Source organism: Vidua chalybeata, chromosome Z (assembly GCF_026979565.1).
Source record: "Vidua chalybeata isolate OUT-0048 chromosome Z, bVidCha1 merged haplotype, whole genome shotgun sequence".
NCBI classification, from domain to species: Eukaryota; Metazoa; Chordata; class Aves; order Passeriformes; family Viduidae; genus Vidua; species Vidua chalybeata.
In genome coordinates this window covers 41,340,730-41,361,342 of record NC_071570.1, presented here as the reverse complement: position 1 = coordinate 41,361,342, position 20,613 = coordinate 41,340,730, and the positions used below count along the sequence as shown (strand labels likewise).

Here is a 20,613-nt window from a genome sequence, read left to right as displayed (position 1 = left end):
ACAACAATTCACAGGAAGGAGATATTTTGGTCCCAGGGGCCAGTTGCAGGTACTGAGCTGATGGGCAAGACAGCTCATATGAAGAACTGTCAAAACATGCCTTTACCAGCACATGCAAGCCATGCCAGGCTAAAAAAAAAGCTGGAGAAGAGAGAGGTCAATTGCTCTATGTTCTGACAGTGTACTCCTCAACAAGGAGAGCCTTCAGGCTGCCCCTCAGCCTCCAGGCTGCACTGGGTATTGGCAGGTTTGACAGGGGAGAGAGATAACAAAAAACCATGAGAGATAAGCAAAAAACCATGACAGCTCTGTGTTCAGGGCTGTAAAAAGCACAGTCAGAACCAGCTTGTCACACCAGAGTCCAGGGAGCTCAGGAGAGCCTCTGTGCCCAAGGGCAGAAGGAGGAGATGGAATCATTACAGGCAACACACAGAGCTGGAGGAAGGAGAGGTTGATTGCCCCACTTGCCAGCAGTGCACCCCTCACCAAGGAGAGCTTTTGGACTCTCAGCATCCATGCTGCACTGGGCATTGGCACCCCACAGGATGAGAGACAGTGGCTGTTGGAGGGGATGGGACAGCAGCAGCAGCCGCCAAGAGCCAGCAGATCCCAAAGGCTGCAGGACACAGATGTCCCAAGAGAGCCAGTGGCAGCTGCACCTCACAAAATGGGAGATAAGCACCAACACCCACAGAGGAGGACACAGACAAACACAGAGGCCCAGCTATGCAAGTGGAGATGGTGTTAGCTGTAGGATGGGGAGGAGGGAATGCAGCCACCCAAAGCATTGCACTGGGAGCATGCAGCACCTCAGGTGTGCTTCCTTGGAGCTGCCAGGGGCTGGAAAAGCCTACTCCAAGCTCCTCCATGAAGATTCATGGGGTCAAGGCTTTCACACACAAAACAAGGAGGACCCATGACAAGGTGGGAGCTTTTGTGGGCCAGGCACCCCCTGCAAACCAGAAAAATTTATTGGTTGTTTCAGACACAGCAGCACAGTGGCCAGGGCTGCGCAGCTAGACCATACTCAAACAGAGGACAGGGTATAGATGGGTACAAGGACACAGGTTGGAAAGAGGAGTTGTGAGCTCATCCGTTTTCAGGGAACATTTGCAGGCACCAAGGTGCTGGTGAGATAGCTATGCTGGAATACTAAAGAACTACCAGGACATGTCCTTGCTGGCACAAGCAGGTCATCCCATGCCTTAAGCTGTTCATGTGCTGTGGCAGAGGATTCTGGAGCTTGATAAAGAAGAAAATTTTGGGGGCAAGCAATAACCCATGAGATAATTCATTGTCATGCTTCCGGTGGTGGAGGACCAAGCCTTGAGAAGGGAAGTGCCATCATCATTGAGCCTCAGATGTCCACTCCACTTCTTTTCTTCCTCACTGCTGACTCTCCTGAACAGGCAGGGGCTTGGGAAAGGGCTCTCCAGCCCGGCCAGACTTACCTGAGGAGAACAGGAGAACCCAGGGCAAAGGCTGCTGCATGCTCTTGGCAACATGAGGAGCTCAGACACACCATCAGAGCTGGCAGTCCCCTCTGTGTGCCTTGTGGGGTCACAGGCGGGACAACACATTTCCTACCTGCATCCTTCTCAAGAAGAGTCTCGTAATTATCCCCATGTACATTCTCATAGGGCTGGAGCTCTGTGAGGGGACAAGAGGACAGAAACAGCCTAAGGAACCCAGGAGCTGTGGGAGGAGCAGGGCAGCCTCAGGCAGGCAGCATCACTGGGGGCTACAGATCATCCTGGGATGCACACCATCAGGACAGCAGGGTTGGGAAGAGCTGCTGCCTACCCCAGAGAGAGTGAGAAAGACAAGCAGTTCCCAGCCCTCACTGGCACCTCAGGGGCACCACAGCCAGGAGCCGCTGGAAGAGGCTACTGAGCAGAGTGTCAGCTGGGAATAGATGTGGGACACGTTGGTCTGACAGGTCAGCCAAAGCCAGGTGGGCTGCCTGGAGCTACCTCAGAATGCCACCCGGCCCTCCTGAAATACACCTACTCCTCTCCCAGCTCCAGCCCTACAGTCCCCTCTGTGCTGGGGATCCTACCTGTGTAGTGATCCTCCTCGGCTTTGCTGGGCAATGCTGCCTTCTTTTTTCTGGGAAGGAAAACGGCAGTCCTGAGTCAGGGAGAGGCTGACCTGGGCCAGACCCTGCTGAACCCAGCAGCAGTAGCATGGAGGGTTCTGCACACCCTCCCTCTGCCCTGGCAGGCATCGCCCACCTACACCCCAGGGGACAGCAGTCCCCTTTGGTGCAGTGGGGGCTGCACCAAAAACAAGGGGAGAGGGCCTCTCAGCACACACAGCCCCATCTCAGCCCTGAAGAAGAGCCCCAGCTAAGAGCCCTAGAGCAAATTTGTGTTAGGACCAGCCAGCTGCATCCTCTACACCCAGAGAAGGGTGGGAGCAGCTGGGGAACCCTCTCTATCCCCACCCACCCCACAGCACCACATGGCCTGAGATGGAACTGAGACTCCAAATCTCCTGCAACTCACCTGAACAGCACGAACCAGATGATCCCGGCAGACAAGGGGATCAACAGCACCATCACCACCACTACAGTGACTGCTGACCCAGGCCAAGGGCCCACAGGCTGTCCTGAAACTAACACACAGAGAAGAGTGGGTGCCACAGCCTGGGCCGTGCAACAGCAGTGGTGCACCAGCCTTGCTGCTGGGTGACTGCACATGTGTGGAAATGCTGCCCTGGCTGCTGCAGGGACAGGCAGCAAGCTTTCCCCTGCCTGCACGTCTGCTTGGGCAGGGCAGAGGAAGTCTCTGGAGCATAGGGCCTTGTCCCATGGCCCCAGCTGGAGGGTCTGGCAGCCTGGCTCAGCCATCCTGCACACAGCAGGAGGACACAGACCCAGGCTCAGCATCCCTAGTGCTCTCTGACCTTGAGACACCTGTGCACCCAAATGCAGGGATGGGTGTCACCTTCTTCAGTGGAAGAGTAGAGGGGATAGGTCTGGTATAAAAGGCACAAACAGTGGCCGAAGTGGTGCAGTCCCTCTGCAGACCTGCCAATGAAATCCCTCAAGGAAGGATTCCCCCAGCTTCACGCCCACTGCTGGGCCAGGTGCCCACACTCCCTCCCCCTGTCTGAGCTGGGACAGAGTGGTTGCACACACAGGTCTGGAAGTTGCTCCACACTCAGCACTCACCCCTGAGAGGCCACCCCAACCAGACACAGGGCAGAACAACCATTACCCAGGACGTAGGTTTGGAATTCCAGTTGTGATGCAGCCCCAGCCCCAGCTGCCGTCAGGCCCTGCACTGTCACCAGGTATTTGCTGCCAGCTGTCTGATGAGGTGGCATATACTCTGAGACAGACTGGTTCACAAACACCTGACTGAATTCAAGGAAGCTGCCGTCCTCTGCTCTCATGGTGGTGATGTTCAGCTGGAGGAAGGACAGGGAGCTGCTAGACAGTAGCACCAACATCCTGCTTCTGCATTGGGCAGCTCTGTGGAGAGGGCCTGCTACTGCTGGCTGGGCACAAGAGGGGACCTGGCCCTACCAGGAACACCAGCAGGGTACAGCCTGTGGGTCCTGACCAAGGAGGGTTCCCACCTCTCCTCAGGCTGTCTGCACAGAGCTCCAGGCTAGGTAGGGGGACCACGGGCACTCCATGGACTCCCGGTACCTGGTATCCGATGATCTCCCCTTTGCAGGAGGGCAGTGAGCTCCACCTGAGAGAGCCCCTGTCAGGATCCAGCCACAGCTGCTCCGGTTTGTCTGGCACTGGAAGCACAGGAGAACAGGATCATGCCTGGATAGCAATTATTTGTCCCCAACAAAGGCTGCTTGTGCCTCTGCAGAAATGATGTGGTGAGGAGGGGGAACGCTGTGCTGTAGGGCCCTGCACAGCCCCTTCCCCAGATTCTCACAGGCTGCAAGCAGCTGTGATCCCAGGACCATCACAGCAGGGAGCAGATACTCTGGCTGAGCTTCAGGGTGAAGGGCATCCTGACATTTCATGTAAACATACCCATTTCCTTTGTCCTGATGAGCCGTGTATATAGGATTGTGCTAGGCAGCAGGGAGATGGTGACACTGTAGACAGTGAAGGGCTGCAGAGGGGAGCAGGTGAACATTCCCTCCTGGCCTTGTAGTATGTCCTCTACCTTCACCTCCTCAGCCTCACAGTTTGAGGAAGAATGCTGCTCCAGCTGGCACCTGGCCCGAATATGCTGGCACATATGAGGGAGCATGCAGGTCCAGTTCAGTTTGATGCTGGTGCTGAAAACCTTCAGGGTCTCAGGGACAACCTGGAGGACACCTGTGAAGGGAACATTCCAAGAGGATCACTCCCTCCCTCCCCCTCCAAGCTTTGACATCAAACTCCATCAACCCCACCATTCCCTCACTTGCCTGTTCCCAGCACAGAGTAGACAAAGACATTCTGCCTTCTCCCAGACTACACATGCCAGAGTCACCAACAGGAACTCTGGGTTGTATCCAGATTTTTTTCTGGATTTCTCTGCCATGCCCTGGCCACCCAAAGCACAGGGCACTGATGCTGTGCCACACATGCAGAATTGATCTCCATGCCCGGGGAAGACAGACTGAGAGCACTGGGAGAGTGTCTGGCTTGCTCACTTACCCACACAGGTCAAGTTCGCTTCCATAAGGTGCCAGGTGTCTGTGCCATTCCTCACTATCCAGCCACTACGAGGAATCATGGAACCTTCCCTTGGCTTCAATGTCACACATTTGATCTCCATGGGGGGAGGCCAGTACCCCTCAGGGCACCACATCTTCACTACTTCATTTGGGTTGAAGGTCCCCTGTTCTTGGTCAAAGATAAACCTGGAGTCCCACTGGGGCTTCTGGCATTTTTCTGCACCAACAAGATGGGAAGGTGTTAGCTGGGCAGTGTGGCTGGGCAGGGTGGCTCATGCCAGGGGATGGAGCAGGGCATCCCCTTCCCTGGCCCGTCAGGGCAAGAGGTAAGCTCCAGGACACTGCAGAGCAGCCCTTCCACATCAATTCTTGGAGAGAGGATGAGGACAAGAAGGACTCCAAACACCTTCCTCCAGGTGTCCTGGGAAGGGCTAGGAGGAGCTGGAATCAGGGACTGAGGGGAAACCATGCGGGGTGTGTACACAAAGCCTGCCCAGAGACTCTGGTGCCCTGTTTGTCCCTCAGGCAGGATGACAACACCCTGATTCCTCCTAAGGAGGCATAAAGTCTGAGCCCCAAAGCTGACACTGCAGTGACAGCATGTAGCAGGGACAGGGAGGAGGAACCAGCACAAGAGGAGAGGGACACACTTTACCCTTGTCTCCTGTGCTACAAATGCCTGTCAGACCTACAATACTGTAGCCCTGACTTTTCAGCACATGCTCTTGCCAGAAGCCCTTAGGGAGAACTGTGTCTCCCACACACCACCCAGCCCCCTGTGAACACAGCCTGAAGCCCTGCATGGCCCCTGACCTCCTGTGCCATGGGCAGTGCTGGTTAGTGCCAGAATGGCTACTTTGGTATCAAGGTAGGGACCTTTGTACCAAAACTCCCTCCTGTCAGGACCTTCAGGGACTAAAGCTGGCATCAGTCATCTCCTCACCAGGGCACCCCTGGAACCCCAGGGCAGGCACAGAGCAGACTCAGGAGCTGCCTCGACAGTGTCTTCAGCAGCACCTGCCATTTCTCCAGGCAGCACAGACCCAGAAGCTTCCTGTGTCCCCACAGGCTGCCTTTCCTGCTCAGGAAGGGCAGAGCAGGGCAGTCAGGAATGCTCCTGATGCCTCCTTACCAAGGCACTGTGCCCTGAACTTGGGCTGAATGTTGATCACACTGCCTCTGCTGTCCTTTCCAGTCCAAGCTTCTCTGTGTATAGGTTTTCCATTGATAACAGACAGAACTTTTCCTGTACATTTGATATGGGTGAAAGGTGGCTGGAAACCCTTGGGACAGCTCAGAATCACTTCTTCGTTCTTCCTGTAACTCTCCTGCTCTGGTGCCAGCTGGAGTCTGAAGTCCCACTGGGGTTTTTGGCATGTTTCTGGCAGAGGTGAAAGTGCATGTTAGTTGGGCTGGGAGGTTCCAAGGAGGAGCAGGGTATGTGGTGGGGCCTCAACAATCCCAGCAGTCCTTCTAGCCAATGAAAGGAGAGGGAAGGTGTGTGATGTGAGGGAAGGTGCTATGATGGGACACCTTGGCAAGGCCGGTTGGGATGGGGTTTTCCTTGTGAGTGTCAGCTGGGGCTGGGGCCTGTCCAGGCAGGTGGTAGACAAAGATGTGCCAGAATTCAGTAGGGAAATGGTCTCAGGTATCAAATGCCTGAGATCCAAGCGGCCCTGACATGGCATCAGAATTGCATGCCTGGCCACAGTGATGATGGAAGCTTGGAGATGGATGAACGGGGCAGAGATTGACCACAGAGTTCTGTAGGAAGCACTTCCTGACACCCTGCTTACCAATGCACACTATGTTCCCCTGAACTTGAATCCACACACCACTGCTGTTTCTCCCCAGCCACACATCTCCCTTTAGAGATACGGAATAATTCGATGGCTGAACCCTATTTGCACATTTGACATGGGTGAAGGATGGCTGGAAACCATTGTTGCAGCTCAGAGTCACTTCTTCATTCTCTGTGTAACTGTCACGGGCTGGTGCCAGCTGGAGTCTGGGGTCCCACCAAGCAGGCCTTTGGCATGTTTCTGTCAGAGGTAAAATTGGGTGAGGAGTACTTTTGGGAGGTTATGAGAGGAGACGTGGGACAGATCTCTCATGACTCTAACTATTCACCCCAACACATACGAGTGTCATGTGCCCAGACATTCTCCAAGCACACAGGGCTCCTCATCACCCCATCTCCTGGAGTCACAAGGCTCCTTTGGATTCTGCTCCCTCCATGGGGTGTTTGAGCCCCCATTTTCTTGTCTCCTTCATGCGCAGGTGAGCCATGCTGCAGTAACAGCCTCCCACCCTTAGAGAAGCTTTCCAGGCAAAAAGCAGAACCCCTGCAGCTATTCCTACTCCATGCTGAGGCAGGAGATGCTGGCTGGGAAGGATTCCTCTCCCCAAGAGCACAGAGCCCAGCAGGTGCCTACAGCAAGGTGCTGAGACAAAAAGAGCATTGTCACTGCCAGGACATGGGGGAAAGCCAAGGCATCCAGGTCTGCCATTCCTGCAATGTCATGTGCATGACCAAGTCACAGAGGGTCTGTCACCAACTCAGGACCTTGGGTCAGGGTGGTGCAGGGCTGTGCTTACCCTTGCAGGTGGCAGTCTCATTCCACAGGATCTGGGCCCCTTCACCTCTGGAAATGCATTGGATATGTGGGACAGATGGTTCAAACTCCCCAGCACAGCTGAGCTGCACCACTTCGTTCAAGGCATAGTTGCTCTTCCTTGGGTAAAACCGCAGTCTGGGGTCCCAGTCTGAGGGAGCTTTACATTTTCCTGTGTGCAAAAGCCAGAAGACAGAGCCTGAGAGTCACTGGGCTCCAGCAGCATCCATGAGGATGAGGGAGTTCCACCCGGTGGGGTGGCACCATCCAGGATGAGCCTCATCCCCCAGATGCTTTATCCCTCCTCACACCCTCAAGGGCAGTGAAGGAGGGTTATCCACAGGGTTATCCTGCCCACCCGCTGCTGCAGAGACAGCCCAGCCAGAGGGATCCAGCAGCCTGGGAGATGCTGCTCTCTTCCACAAATACAGGGGCTGGGGGAGTGCACCAGACCCAGGGCATCTCTGCTGCCATTCCAGATTCCACATCTTGGTCCCCAAGAAGGGACTGCCAGCAGTAATGGTAAATAGTAGGAGTAAAGTTGCAGGTAACAAGAGAAAGAACCAAGCAATTCTGCAGTGGAAGCAGCAATGGTAAATAATAGGAATAAAGTTGCAGGTAACAAGAGAAAGAACCAAGCAATTCTGCAGTGGAAGCAGTAACTACAGGAATGAGGCAGACAGAAAATGAATCGTCTAAGTCCTTGAAAGGGGAAAAACAAAAAAATAACACCCTTTTCATCCAGGATGTTTACCTGTGAGGTAGAAGACACCCAGTTTTGATGAGTTTTGTTATGTTATTCATCACCCTAGTGATGAATCCTTGCTCTTAATTGTAGTAAAAAACCCACGTTCTCAGTTCATTTGCCTCCCTCTCTCAAAAAGACCACCACTCTCTTAGCATGTACCATGATTTCTTGGAACACTGTGCTTTTACAGTGAAGAAGGGAAAGGATGAGTCATAGTAATGCAGGCAATCAGTGACTTCAGTAAGATATACTAATAGCCAAAGATTCTGTCTCTGTCAGTATATCTGCTTTTGTCTGCCTCAGTGTGCGGGATGTGTGGATTTGCCACCTAGCACACTTTTCTGTGCAGAACTGTAAATAAATCAAATACCTTGACTCTGTGTGTTAATCAGCTTTTTCCACACTGGGTGAAAGAAGCTTTCAGTTAGAGTCTGCCCCTCAGACCACCTAAGTTCACACCAGTGGCCACAAAGCTCACACCCTGCTCAATGCACTCAGCCTAGTCTCTGCACTTCACCCAAAGTGAGCCTGCCCTGTCCTGCTGTGGTGGACATGTCACCTAGACTTGCTCACTCAGTGCAAAACAAGTCCATGAGGAGGCAGTGGGCATGGAGCTGGCCTTCCCGGAATGAGGATAAAACACTTCTCTTCAACTACAACTGCTCATTTCCCACCAGCCAGCACTCACCACTTCCCTTTTCTGGCAGTAGGTTTCCACGCCATCATGGCAACCCTCGTCTCAGCTCTCCACCCCAAAGGACAGTGGTCACCAGCCCCATCCTTTTAGACCACGTGGTGCAGACATGAAACTTCTTCCCCTTCAACAGTGTTTCTCCCAGTGCCCTCAGATCACACACCTCACTGACAGAAAACTACCTGGCAGACATAAAACCCTTAACTTGGTCCCAGCCTCATCAGGCACCCCCCTCACACACCTTCCCCCCTCCTGCCATTAAACACCCTGAAGTAACACACACCCTGCCCAAGGGTAACATCCAAGATCCTTTTGGGTCAGTAGACATGAGTACAGACTAGGAGAGAAGAGGTTCCATCCTGCCCTGGATAGCTGAGAGCTGCCCACTGATGGAAGTGCAGCATCCCTTGAGCCTCCACTGATAGGCAGCATGACTCACAACCCATCTGATGATTTGGCTAGCCACTTCTGCTCCCATTTCCCTACAGAGAGAATACTCACAGCTCATCCCCTAGCCATGCCATGCCCCATGGGGACCTCAACAGGTACCATCAAGCCCAGGGCACAGCACATAATCACCACAGGAAAACCCACATTCTTTGTAGGAAGAGCCTAGCAGAGACCCAGGAGCTGCCCTTAACTCTGCTGGCATGGAGAAAGAACAGAATAAGCCTCTTGATGTGAACAATCCCACCAAACTATAGTTCCCTTAGCCCCAGGGACTATGGGAGAGAGCAGACATCACAGCTAACAGAGCTCACAGATCACATCTTTGATGAACACCATCATCACCTGTGACAGGGGTGCTGCTTGAACTGCCCAGAAAGGCCATCACTGCTCTGATTGCTCTGGATTCATCTGTCTGCTGCATAACAAGACCCAGCCGCCTCCTGCTCCCAGCAACACTACCCACCTCCTAGAGGGACACTGCAAGTCCCATGGAAGTTTCCCAGCACACCAAGGCTTGCTGCCCTCCATCCCAAATGGAGCTCTGTCCCACCACAACATGAAGGAAGGATGCCTGAGTGTCTCAGGCATATGCAGATATCAGCTCCAGCCCTCTCGTAGCCTCAGATATGGGCCAAGCAGGGTAAAGCCATGTAGCAAATGTGCAGGAAGAGGAGCAGCAAAATCATTTTTGTAAGAGAGAGGCACAATCTGCTCTTACCTGCTTCCTGATGGACCCATGGATTCACAGGACTGTGGTTCTTCTGTCCCTGTGCCAGCAGCAGAGGAGCAAGGGCCAGGAAGAATGTCAGAGCCAGTGCTGGCAAGGCCATGCTGGCATGAAGTCCCCGGGCAGGACTCAGCATGAGCCGCTCAGGAAAGGTGTCTGCGCAGCCCTGCACAGTAGAGGCGCTCACACAGAAGTGAGACAGCCCCACAGGGGAATCACATGTGGTGCAAGAAGCTTCCTCTTTGGAAAGAGAGCATCCCACCAGCTTCAGTGTTGATTCTCACACATCTTCCCACAGACAGTGGGTATAGGCTCCATGCAGTTTCCCAGGTGTCTTAGTCCAGCCTTTTCCCTGGCTACCTCAGGCTCCCATAGCCCTGGTCCAAAACAAGCACCTCCAAAACCTTCTCAGGTCTGTCTCTCTCCTCTCTCCTTCCAGATCCAGTGGAGGATGTTGAGGAACACACCCCTGATTTATGTGCCCAAGGCCACCCTAGGCTGCATGCATCACTTTCTCCTTCAAATCATGGAATGATTTATGTTGGAAAACACTTCTATGACAATCAAGTCTAACCACTAAGCCAGCACAATAAGCCCACCACTAAAACATGTTCCTAAGTACGATATCTACTATCTTTTAAATACATCCAAAAATCTCTCTTCTTATTACCTTGAACTGATCTAGCTGCAACATTCTTGCTCTTGAATCCTATCAGTAGAGTTTCCACATCCGACAAGCTCCTGAACCTGCAAGTGTTCTCTTTTCCTTTCTTCTCCAAACCTTTCCTGCTCTGAGCTGCTCTTTGTCAGTGCCTTTTAGGACAGGAAGCACTCAACAAGGACAGCGTGGACAGTATGGGCATAAAAGGGTCTCCTTGGAGATGGATGGAGGTGTCTTGTTCCTGTTACTGTTGAGCTCAGGTAGGGTCTTTGGGTATTGGAGAGAATTCCCTAAGTGCTCTTCATATGGGGCATACTCACACTCCCCCAGTCTTCTGTCCCTGCAGATGTCACCACTAAGCTCTTCTCTGAGCCTCTTTTCAGCTCACAAACTCTTGCACAATGTCAAGCTTCCTTGAGTCCTGGACTCCCTGTGCTGTTGCAGCTCTCCTGGGCCATTCCTCTTTCAACTCTGTGCTTTACATGTAGAGTCTCTCTCTCTGTGTTTTCCTAGATAGACAAGCACAATTGCCTTGTGGTGCAACACTCTCAGTGTTCTGGGAATGGGTGCTGTCACCCAGTCTTGGGGTTCTACAACCCAGGGTGTTTTTCACCACTCAGCTGGAATTCGTTGGCCCTCAGTTCCCTGGGAGATTCCTTCCCAGGAACCACCATCCTCAGGACACTGCTTGGTATATCTGTATTATCCCAGTAAACCAGCAACACTGAGGGCTTTCTGTAAACTAGATGTCTCCAAAGATCCATTTGGGAACATCATTACATCAAGTCCAGCTGTGTCACATGCAGCTGTTGTGAGGTTAATGAGTGAAGTCTTCTAGAAAGCTTTCAGCAAGAGGAACAGCAGCAGTAAGTCATGCCCTTCTTGTTTCTTTGGTGGATCCCTGTCCTTTGGGAACCAGGTTTTTTTTGTTCCTGTGCAGTAGGATGGCCACACCCAGCACTCACTGGGTCATGTTCTGATAAAATCCCAGAGTTAGACACCAATACTCTCACTGACTCTCACTGGTATATGAAAGAAGCAAAACCAATGGAATAAAACAGTCAAGCTTCAAAAATTCACAAGTGGTACAAAAGGCTTCCTGTTGCCCCTGATGAGGTTATTTCTTTTCCCTCGTCCTAAGGCCTGGAAATCTGTGTTTGGCCTCTCCCTCCTTAGAAATTTATAATTGTTTTGAGATTTGTTCTTTTCTTGGTGTATAGCACCCATTAGAAAAATGCTGAAGAAATACTGAAAGCCAGCACACTCAGCTATATGCATTGAATTCAATTTCATTGCAAATGTGATTGATGGGCTGTTTCCTGGAGGTCCATTCAGTCGTCGAAGAACTACCAGGACTCAAACTTGCAGACTGAAGAGAGAAAAACACAAATCACCTGAAGTTTACAATCAGATTTACTTCTGATAGAGAAGAGCACTGGGGGCTCAAAACCATCCACAAAACCACAAGGAAAAGGAGAAGTAGCTGTGGCTTTTGAGAATCAGGCTTCGTGGAAAGCACTGCTAACACAGCCACCATGTTCCCCTATAGTAAAGTCTATTACTGTGTCAGAACTCACAAACAACACCCATATATTAGGGTCTTATTCTCCTCCCTAGCTCACACCTGTCCCAAGGGAGCCCATTGCGGGTTGTACCTATAGACGGTGGTGTCAGATGATGGTCAGGTGATGGGGTGGGCTGCAGCCAGGCTGGGATGTCAACCCAAAGCTGCTGGGTCAGGCTCAGGCCTGAGGAGGGTAGCCTAGTCAGATCCAAGCACATGACCCTGTGTGACCTGGTGGTCTGGGTCCCCACATCGTGCTGGTCCCTCTCCAGGATGCAGAATCTATCTCTATCAGGGCTGCAGCCTGTGCTGCCAGAACCTAGAGCATATTCTGGCAGGGAGAACTGGAAAATGCCTACAGGATCCAGCCAGAACCTAATCCTGAACCCCACTGTGGGCTCTTCCTCACTGCTCCAGCAACTTTCCCAACCCCACCAGACCCAAATTTCCTTCCACACAGGGATCTTGCAGTGCCATCAACATGACAGCGGCCCACACTCCATGCTACCCTGAAATTAGGAACCGTCCAGCCCCTTTCCCAAAATGAGGACAGAACACTGACATCTTAAACCCCTATAGCTCATCTACAGAGCTCGGGGTAGAACCCCAGACCTATGGGCAGAAGGAGGGTAAGGGGAGCCCCAGTAGTGCAAGGGTGCAGAGGGATCAGCCCCGATCCTGGCAGGTGACAGCCTGGTCATGATCAATTATCATGGTCTGCCTTGAATCCAGTAAAATATCTGGGAGGTCTGCAGGGAGCTTTGTTGGCCTGAGAGAGGGATGGCACTGGGGCACTTTTGTTGTCACCTAGTTGGTGACAGTGGCAGAGACTCCCTCTTGTGCAACTGGTCACTCAAGGCTACAAAAGTCAGCACAAGGCTACCATCTCTGCTCCTATGGCGGCTTGAGGAGCTGCCAGGTCTGATCCAAGATAGGTGTGCTGAGAGCAGAGCTATGACAGGGGAGAGCCCAGCATGTTGCAGGGCTCCCAGGAGGGCATTCCTGGGTGCTGGGCAGAGCAGGGTTAGGCCCTGAGGGCTGGATAATCCTTTTGCTATCACTGCTACATTGCCTCTTCCCAAAGTCAGGACCTGCTGACTGCTTTCCACAGGGAGCATCTCCCCACCTTTCTGAGTCCACTTGGACATGCCTTCTCCCCAGAAGCACACAGTCAAGCTAGACAAGACTCTGCCCTGGAAGTGCCACCATGATTAAAATCCCTCTGGAAATCTGCAAGCCCACTGCCCCCTGCCCAGGCCATCCAGGCCCTCCTGGCCTGGTGCTGCTGCCCACACCAACCCCAAATACATCCCAAATCCCCTTCATGCTCAGACTGCCACTGTCTCCCATTTGGCTACGCATTTGTTGACTGCCTAGAAAGGTGTTTTTAGCACATAAAATTGGACATAAGCAGTTCACAGCTGGGAGCAGGATGGAGTAAGGCTGGGAGGGGTGTGGGGGGGGATGGGGGAAGTGGATGCTGCATTTTGGTTTGAGCGAGATGCACTCAGAAATGGGGTTTACAGCTCTGGCATCCAAGCAGCTCCACATCTGGTCCGGCCATTCCTGTTTCCATCCCCAGAACCATCTTCAGCACATCCCACCCTAGTTTTTGGACAGGGAACATGGCTAAGCCGAGAAGGTGAGAATTTTAAGATCTGGGGCAGTATCTCAGGTCAGACTAGCTTCCCCCCAAACCCTACTGCCTAAAGACTCTCTGCACCAAGACCAGAGCTCCTGATCTGCTCTTTCTGCCCTCGTGCTTTATACCCCCTTCCCACAATCTGCTCTTCATCATGGGTGGCATACTGTGCCCGTGGTCATTGTCTCCAGCTGCCCGAGCAGCTCTCTATCTCCTTGACAAACCCTTCACCCTGCACCTCCTTCGTTATTCAAGCCTCTCTGCATTGCTCTCATTCAAATGTTACACCCCACACCATGTGCTGACCCCACTCATCACAGTTCTCTTTCCTAGAGAACTGATGGAGTGTTTGGTGGAGCCTGGAGCCTCTCCTTCTATCCCATTAAACAAAGGGCTTGGACTTCCCTTTTTACAGTTCTCAGCCTGTACAGCTTCCAAAGAAAAACAAATCCTGAGAATCCACATATGCCAATCAGGTATCTGGGAAGAGAGAAGTGACTTCAAAAGGAACCATATGAAAAGGGAAGAAAAAGTCAAACTGTGGTTTCTCCAGTGAAATTAAGCCACTGGCGTGGTGGAGGGGATAAGGTGTCCCATCTGGTGGTGGTATTTGGAATTCTGTGGTCTTCACAGTCCCATCATCCTGCCTGGTGCTGCACCAATGGTGCAATTGAGGAGGCCTCGCTGCTGCCAGTGGGACCCCAAGCTGGCACAGCTCCTACCTGACCTATCCTGGGATGCCTGTCCATGTCCTGGCTTTGCAGGTACCATCAGTAGAGTGCTATACCTCCCCGAAGCAGCTTCCTTTACACATGGGATACTGGAAAGGTCTTGCCTGGGCCCATGCTCACTCCTTTCCTCAGTGCGTGGCCTTGCAAAAGCCCTGGGAGCCTGCTGTCTTCCCCAGCACTCAGCCCCTGACCAAAGTTTGGCATGGAATGATCCTCCACAGAGGCTGGGCAGGTGGGGACAAGAGGAGAGAAGAGGGCACTGTGTCCTGGTAAGTCAGTGTGTGTTGTAGATGTCGGCGAACCCAATGGGAAGAATGATGATGTCTAACTCCATTTCAGAAGGCTGAATGATTGCTTTATTATAATTATGTTACAATACATTAATATGCTATATAAAAGAGGATACTAAATACTACATGCTACTTTCTCTAACTATCATATCTAACTAACTCACAACTTGTGACCCTGTTCTCCAGAGCCCAGACACAGGTGGATCCGACTGGCTCTCAGGCCCAAACAATCCACCATGATCCAACCAAGAGCTCACTCCAGGTAAACAATTCTCCAAACACATTCCACAAGAGAAAAACATGGAGCAGAAATAGAAATTGTTTTCTCTTTCATTTCTCTCTGTGCACCTCAATAAAAAATCCTGAGAGAGAGAGAAATGTGCTTGCCACAAGTGTGAGTGGTGTGAGTGGCACAGTGCCCAGAGCTTAGAGAGCAGCTGCCCTTTGTTATATAAATATAAAGCCACGTGTGCTCCAGCCCAAGATTAGTCCAAGGTCAAGATACTGAGAAGACCTACAGCAGCATCACAGCAGACCTGGGGGAAAAGGGAAGGTTCTGTCTCATGCCACAACCTCCTGTGGGGAGCCCTGTGCCCCTTCAGCCAGCAAAAACATGCATAATGCCTTTTATGATCCCTTTTTTGTGAGAGTCCAGGCTACAGGGCATCCACAGAGACGCTCCTGAATGACCCATAAGGAAGGGCCTGCCATGCATCGTGCTGTGACTTACATGTCAGGTGCTGGGCTGATGGTGACACACTTGGCTCACCCACAGCCTGCAGCACTGGGTGTCTCTTGTAATTACCCCCCAGAGACCAGTCAGTCCAGGGCTGGTGCAATCAGCCACTGTAGAACAAGAGCTCCGCAGGGTGGGGTGACCAGCCACGCATGACACAGGTGGACAGAAATTAGGTCAGGGTAATCAGAGGTATTAATGGAACCAGGTTCCAGCATGCAGGACACAGCAGGATCAAAGCCCTGCGCCATTTGTCTCAGCTCTGCCTTGTGCTGGAGCCAGCACATATCCCACCTGGCGCCATTTGTCCTGGCTCAAGTATCCTCTGCTTGTTGTGCTACTGACCTGGGACCATCAGCCTCACATTTGACAGTAAGAGAGCCAAGCAGGACCCACCCTCTTTCCCCATTTTTGACCCACTGTGAAGTACGAGGCTGCTGTCTGTGGATAGCCCTGTGCTCTTGCTGTCATGCTGTTGAGATGTCCCCACTTAGAACACACACCCCCTTCCCTTGCCTTTGTCTTCATGGAAAATCCCAATACATCTTGTCCATGCCAGACCCATCTATATATACTGGGGTGCAGGTTTTTCATCCTAGGCCACATGGAATGTGCTGATGCACTTCCTCCGCAGCCAGCATGCCTGGACTCATGGAAGAAGACAGGACACAAGGAAGGTTGGCAGGGCTGCTCACAGAGCTCGCTAAACATAATGAGATTCTCAACAGCTAGGGGAAGCAATAAAGAGCTGTGATTGAATTGGCTCCACGTGCAGCTTCCACAACAAACACAGCACAGCTGCCTTCCCTCCCCACACTAGGAGGCCGTGCTCCAGCCTGTGCTGCCTCAGCCTGCCCTGCCTGGAAAGGGCACAAGGACACGGGAAAGGGCTAGGAAGTGCCTGCAGTCACAGGGAGCTCCCAGTTTTCTACTGCACATGGAACTGATCCTTTGCTTTCCAGTCCTCCAACACCTGGAGACAGCATCACTGCCCACACGTGGCTGTGGCAATGGTGACCTCCATTTGAAGGGCTCCCATGGTCATCTGGAGTACAGTACAGTCACACTGCTCCTCTGTGCCCTGGCACAGAGAGAGGAAGCCAAAGGGAAAGGCAACAGACACAGGAGGACAGGCACACAGAAGAATTCTCTGCCTGGAGGTGTCTGTGTCCATGTTTTCTCTTGTGAATAATGTGAGCAATGACCGCCCTTTAACCTTCCCTATTTAGCCCAAGCTGTAGTTGTGTCAGGAAACAAAAATCCATGGTGTGGATGATTACAGGACCATGAGCAGACCAAGGAGTTACTCAGAGAGGTATAGGCTGAGTGACCACTGGCTCAGGGGTAGGGAGCTCCTTGCAGCATCCACCTCTTGCTCAGGCATCTGGGAGAATAGGCAGGGCTTCACCATCTCTACCTAGGGTCAGGAGAGCACTAGGGACTGGGAGCATCTCTCTCACTCACGCTGATGGGGTTGGGGAAGGATGCGGGATCCTTCTCAAGCAGAAGCTCAGTGCTCAAAGGGGAATGGTTCTCCAGTATTGCATTCCCTCAGAAGGTTTTCTTTTTGTGAGTTTTGAGATGGGTAAGGAAGCCAGGGGAAGCAGGAGGATGCTGGTTTGTTAGTGTCAGGATCTCTGGGGTGAATTGTGCTTGTGGGTGTGTTCTGTAGGGTCTCTGGCAGGGACTGTGCTGAGCTATGCATGCCCTTACCAGACTTTCCCTACACATTGCTGTGCTGCTTCTGAGTTCCTCCCTGCAGCAACATTAAGCCATACAGATCAAAGAGCAGTGATGAACCACAGGTGAAGGCTCTGGCTGCCCTGATGTCACAGTTTAACCACAGCTGGCAACTCAGTACCACACAGATGCTCACTCACTCTCCCTCTGCCATGGTGGGGAGGAAATCCAGGGGAAGGAAAAAATTGTGGGTAGAGATAAGAGCAGTTTAATAATTTAAAAATACTGTTGTTGCTGTTGCTGTTGTTATTAATAATAATAAAATTTTAAAACTATAATTGTAATTAAAAGGAGAAAGATAAAACCAGAGTGAATTAAATGAGGGACAACACACTTGCTCACCACCCACTTATTGGTACCCAGCAGTTATCAGCAACTCGTGGGCATGGTGTTCTGTGGCATGGAATATCCCTTTGGCCGATTTGGGTCAGCTCTCCTGGCCGTGCTCCCTCCTGGTTTGTTGTGCACCTGCTCCCTGGCAGAGCATGGGAAACTGACCAGTGCTTGAGTTAGGGTAAGCACTGCTGAGCAACAGCTGAAACATCAGTGTGTTATTGTCGTGGTTTGACATGGAAGTGAATTTTTTTCCAGGAAGTTGGGTCAAACCAATTAGTGGTCAGGTTTGGATATTGGCACCTGGAGTGACCACTGAAAGTATGGACACGCCTCTGAGAACACAGGGGGTTAAAAGCAAGAACTCCCAGGAGAACTGTCTCTTTTGGTTCCGGTCGTCAGAGAGTGCAGACTCCCCCCCTGCCCAGCCTTAGGCTGGGTGGGGGAGGGGAAGCCACGCGGCCTTGTCCAGGTAGGCCGAGGGGGCTGAGGGTCTGGAACCCAGCCAGCTCCTGTGGACGGAAGGGTGGAGAGGAGCAGAGATGCCTTTGCCCCCCCCATGTGGGAAAAAGAGACAGAGAGCCTGGCGGCACCTGGAAATCTGCCGGCAGAGGAGAAGGAGAAGGGGGGGGAAAATGCCCAGCGTGGGAGGCGGAATGCCGGACTAAGATATCGGCCGTCCAGGGAGTCTGAACTTTTAACCCTTTCGAGGGAATGAGGGCTTTTTGAAAGTATTACTCCTCCTTAATTTGTAGTGGAAGAGAGATAGTCCGGGACCTGAGATGTTAGAAGAAGAAATATTTAGGTGGGAGGAGATGATGAAGTAGCTTTTTAGCTGGACTTTTCTTGTTAGCCATGGACTGAACCAAAATCTCCTGCAATAGAGACTGCATTTTAGGGGGATGCAGTGGTGACCCAGGGAGACCTGTTTCAGCTTCGAACAGCACAAGAATGGCGAGAAACGAAGAGAGCTGAAGAGGGAATGGTGATACCCTCTGTCTTCGGGAAGAAGATGAGTCCTGTTTTTGGACCCCTCGGCCCCAGGGGAAAATGGGGGGGACTGTAGTCCCAGGATGAGAAACTGAACTGTTATATCTTTGGGTCCGTAGCAAAGCATCCTTAAAGGAGCCCTATGAGCAGTCTGTCCATGCACAGTGGTGAGAGCACTGTGACATAGAAAGGAGAGTGTCACACTGGCAGATTTTTCTTCCGGGCAGTTGCCATGTGTGACAAGGAAACACAGAGGGGCAGCTGTGTTTCCTGGGGGGCCTGTGGTGCAAGAAAGACTTCTCTCTCCCTTGATAGTTTAAGCATAGATTACCTAAAGGGTGGTAATTTGATCAAGAATCCCGGGTAATGTTTCATGGCTAGGTGTGTTTAGAATTGAGAGGAAGAAGGGTGGTTTTAAAAGGTCTTCATCCTGGATTTAGTTTATGTGTTTTCTGTATTAGTAGTAGTTTAATAAAGTTTTTTTCCTCTGTTATTAAGCTTGTGCCTGCTCTGCTCTGTCCCTGATAACATCTCACAGCATTTATTTAGGAAAAGTGCATTTTCATAGGAGTGCTGGCATTGCGCCAGTGTCAAACCATGACAGTTATCAACATCATTCTCAACTGAATCCAAATCACAGCACTGAACCAGCTACTAGGGAGAAAATGAATTCTATCCCAGATGAAGCTAGGATACTTGCTTTCCTGCAACAGGTGCTGTGGGTCACCACCTAGTCCACTCTAGTGTGGCCTCACTTCTCCCAGCACTGCAGCCAGACCAGCTTCTTGGTATCTGTGCTCCTGCCTCACATCTGGCAGAACCATAAGCCCTTCAGGTGTGCTGCAAAGTCCCTGGGGAGTGTTACTAATTGCTTGGCAAGATGCAGGAGGTGAAGAAACACTGACACAACCTCATGGGATGAGTCTGGAGCTGTTGAGAGCCAGATTTGAGGTCCAGGTCAAGAGGACAAGGAAAAGCCCTATTATCTGCTGGGCAGTGTTGAAGGATGGGAGCATGGCCAGGTATTGTGAGATAAGGTGTTCAGGCTGGTTCAGGAGGAGGGTGGGTAATGCTGGAGATGGTAGCATTGTCCCTACCTGGCGTGAAGTGACCAGCTCCTGGTGATCTGTGAAGGTCTCTGTAGTGCTTAATCACTGCAAGAATGTGGACTTGGAACTGTTGGAGCAAGTCAAGAAAAGGGTTTTGGAGGTAATAAGGGGACTAGAGTATCTTCCTTATGAAGACAGGCTGAGAAAGCTAGGGATGTTCAAGGTTCAAGAGAAGGTTGTGTGGACACCTCATAGCAACCTTCCAGTATCTTAAAGGGGGGCTAAGGGAAACTAGAGAGGCACTTCATCAGGAACTGCGAAGTGATAGGACAAGGGGGAATGACTTCAAACTCAAAAAGAGTAAGTTTATATTAGATATTAGGAAAACATTTTTTCTTTGTGAGGGTGGTGAGGCAAAATGGAACAGGTTGCCCAGAGTTGTGGATGTTCCAACCCTGGCAGTGTTCAAGGCCAGGTTGGATGTGGCTTTGAGCAGCCCAGTTTAGTGCAAGGTATTCCTGCCCATGGCAGAAGGATTGGAACAATATGATCTTTAAGGTCTTTTCCAACACAAACCATGCTATGATTCTGTGCAGTTGTGCTCACATGGCTGCATGTCACATCACCCCAGGTTACACGTGGTGCAGGCACAGCCAGAGCTGCCTGTCCCTCCTTTTCAGAGGTGATGGCTGGCTTTCTTTTATCAGTGTTCTCAATGTTTTCAATTTCACTGCCCCCACGGGGCTTCCAGCAGGCACACACTCAGCTGGGTTCAGGCATCAGTGCCCCCCAGGCACAGGCACTGGTGTTTGCTTGAGGAGAAGCAGAACAGGGAGCTGAAATCATTGTCCAGCACTAAGAGACAGGGATGGATGTGGATTCTGTCTCCATGGATGTCACAGCACTGGCACCCAGGCATGAGAAGCATCAACGAGATAACAGGAGGCAGCAAGCAAATGCTGCCAGGTGCTGTGCTGACTATACTGGAAGAATATTAATGACACA

General features: G+C 51.7%; 1 protein-coding gene across 1 annotated transcript; it reads right to left on the bottom strand.

The window, feature by feature from the left end:
- Nucleotides 1-949: 949 nt before the first annotated feature.
- Nucleotides 950-9,975, bottom strand: LOC128782262 (uncharacterized). The gene is made up of 9 exons (XM_053932520.1): nt 9,864-9,975; nt 5,771-6,019; nt 4,004-4,294; nt 3,659-3,756; nt 3,222-3,414; nt 2,508-2,616; nt 2,060-2,109; nt 1,588-1,650; nt 950-1,451 (listed from the first exon to the last, which is right to left on the bottom strand). Exons 1-9 carry the CDS (start codon nt 9,973-9,975, stop codon nt 1,387-1,389), a joined length of 1,230 nt encoding a protein of 409 aa, XP_053788495.1. The 3' UTR covers nt 950-1,386.
- Nucleotides 9,976-20,613: the final 10,638 nt, after the last annotated feature.

Bases quoted from the DNA above. Each gene is read 5' to 3' on its own strand.
- LOC128782262 (XM_053932520.1), bottom strand. From the start codon at position 9,975: ATGGCCTTGCCAGCACTGGCTCTGACATTCTTCCTGGCCCTTGCTCCT. The intron at 6,020-9,863 runs GTAAGAGCAGAT...CACCTCTGCCAG, and splicing joins ATGGGTCCATCAGGAAGCAG to AAACATGCCAAAAACCCCAG. The intron at 4,295-5,770 runs GTAAGGAGGCAT...TTCCCTTCACAG, and splicing joins GTTCAGGGCACAGTGCCTTG to GTGTCCTCCAGGTTGTCCCT.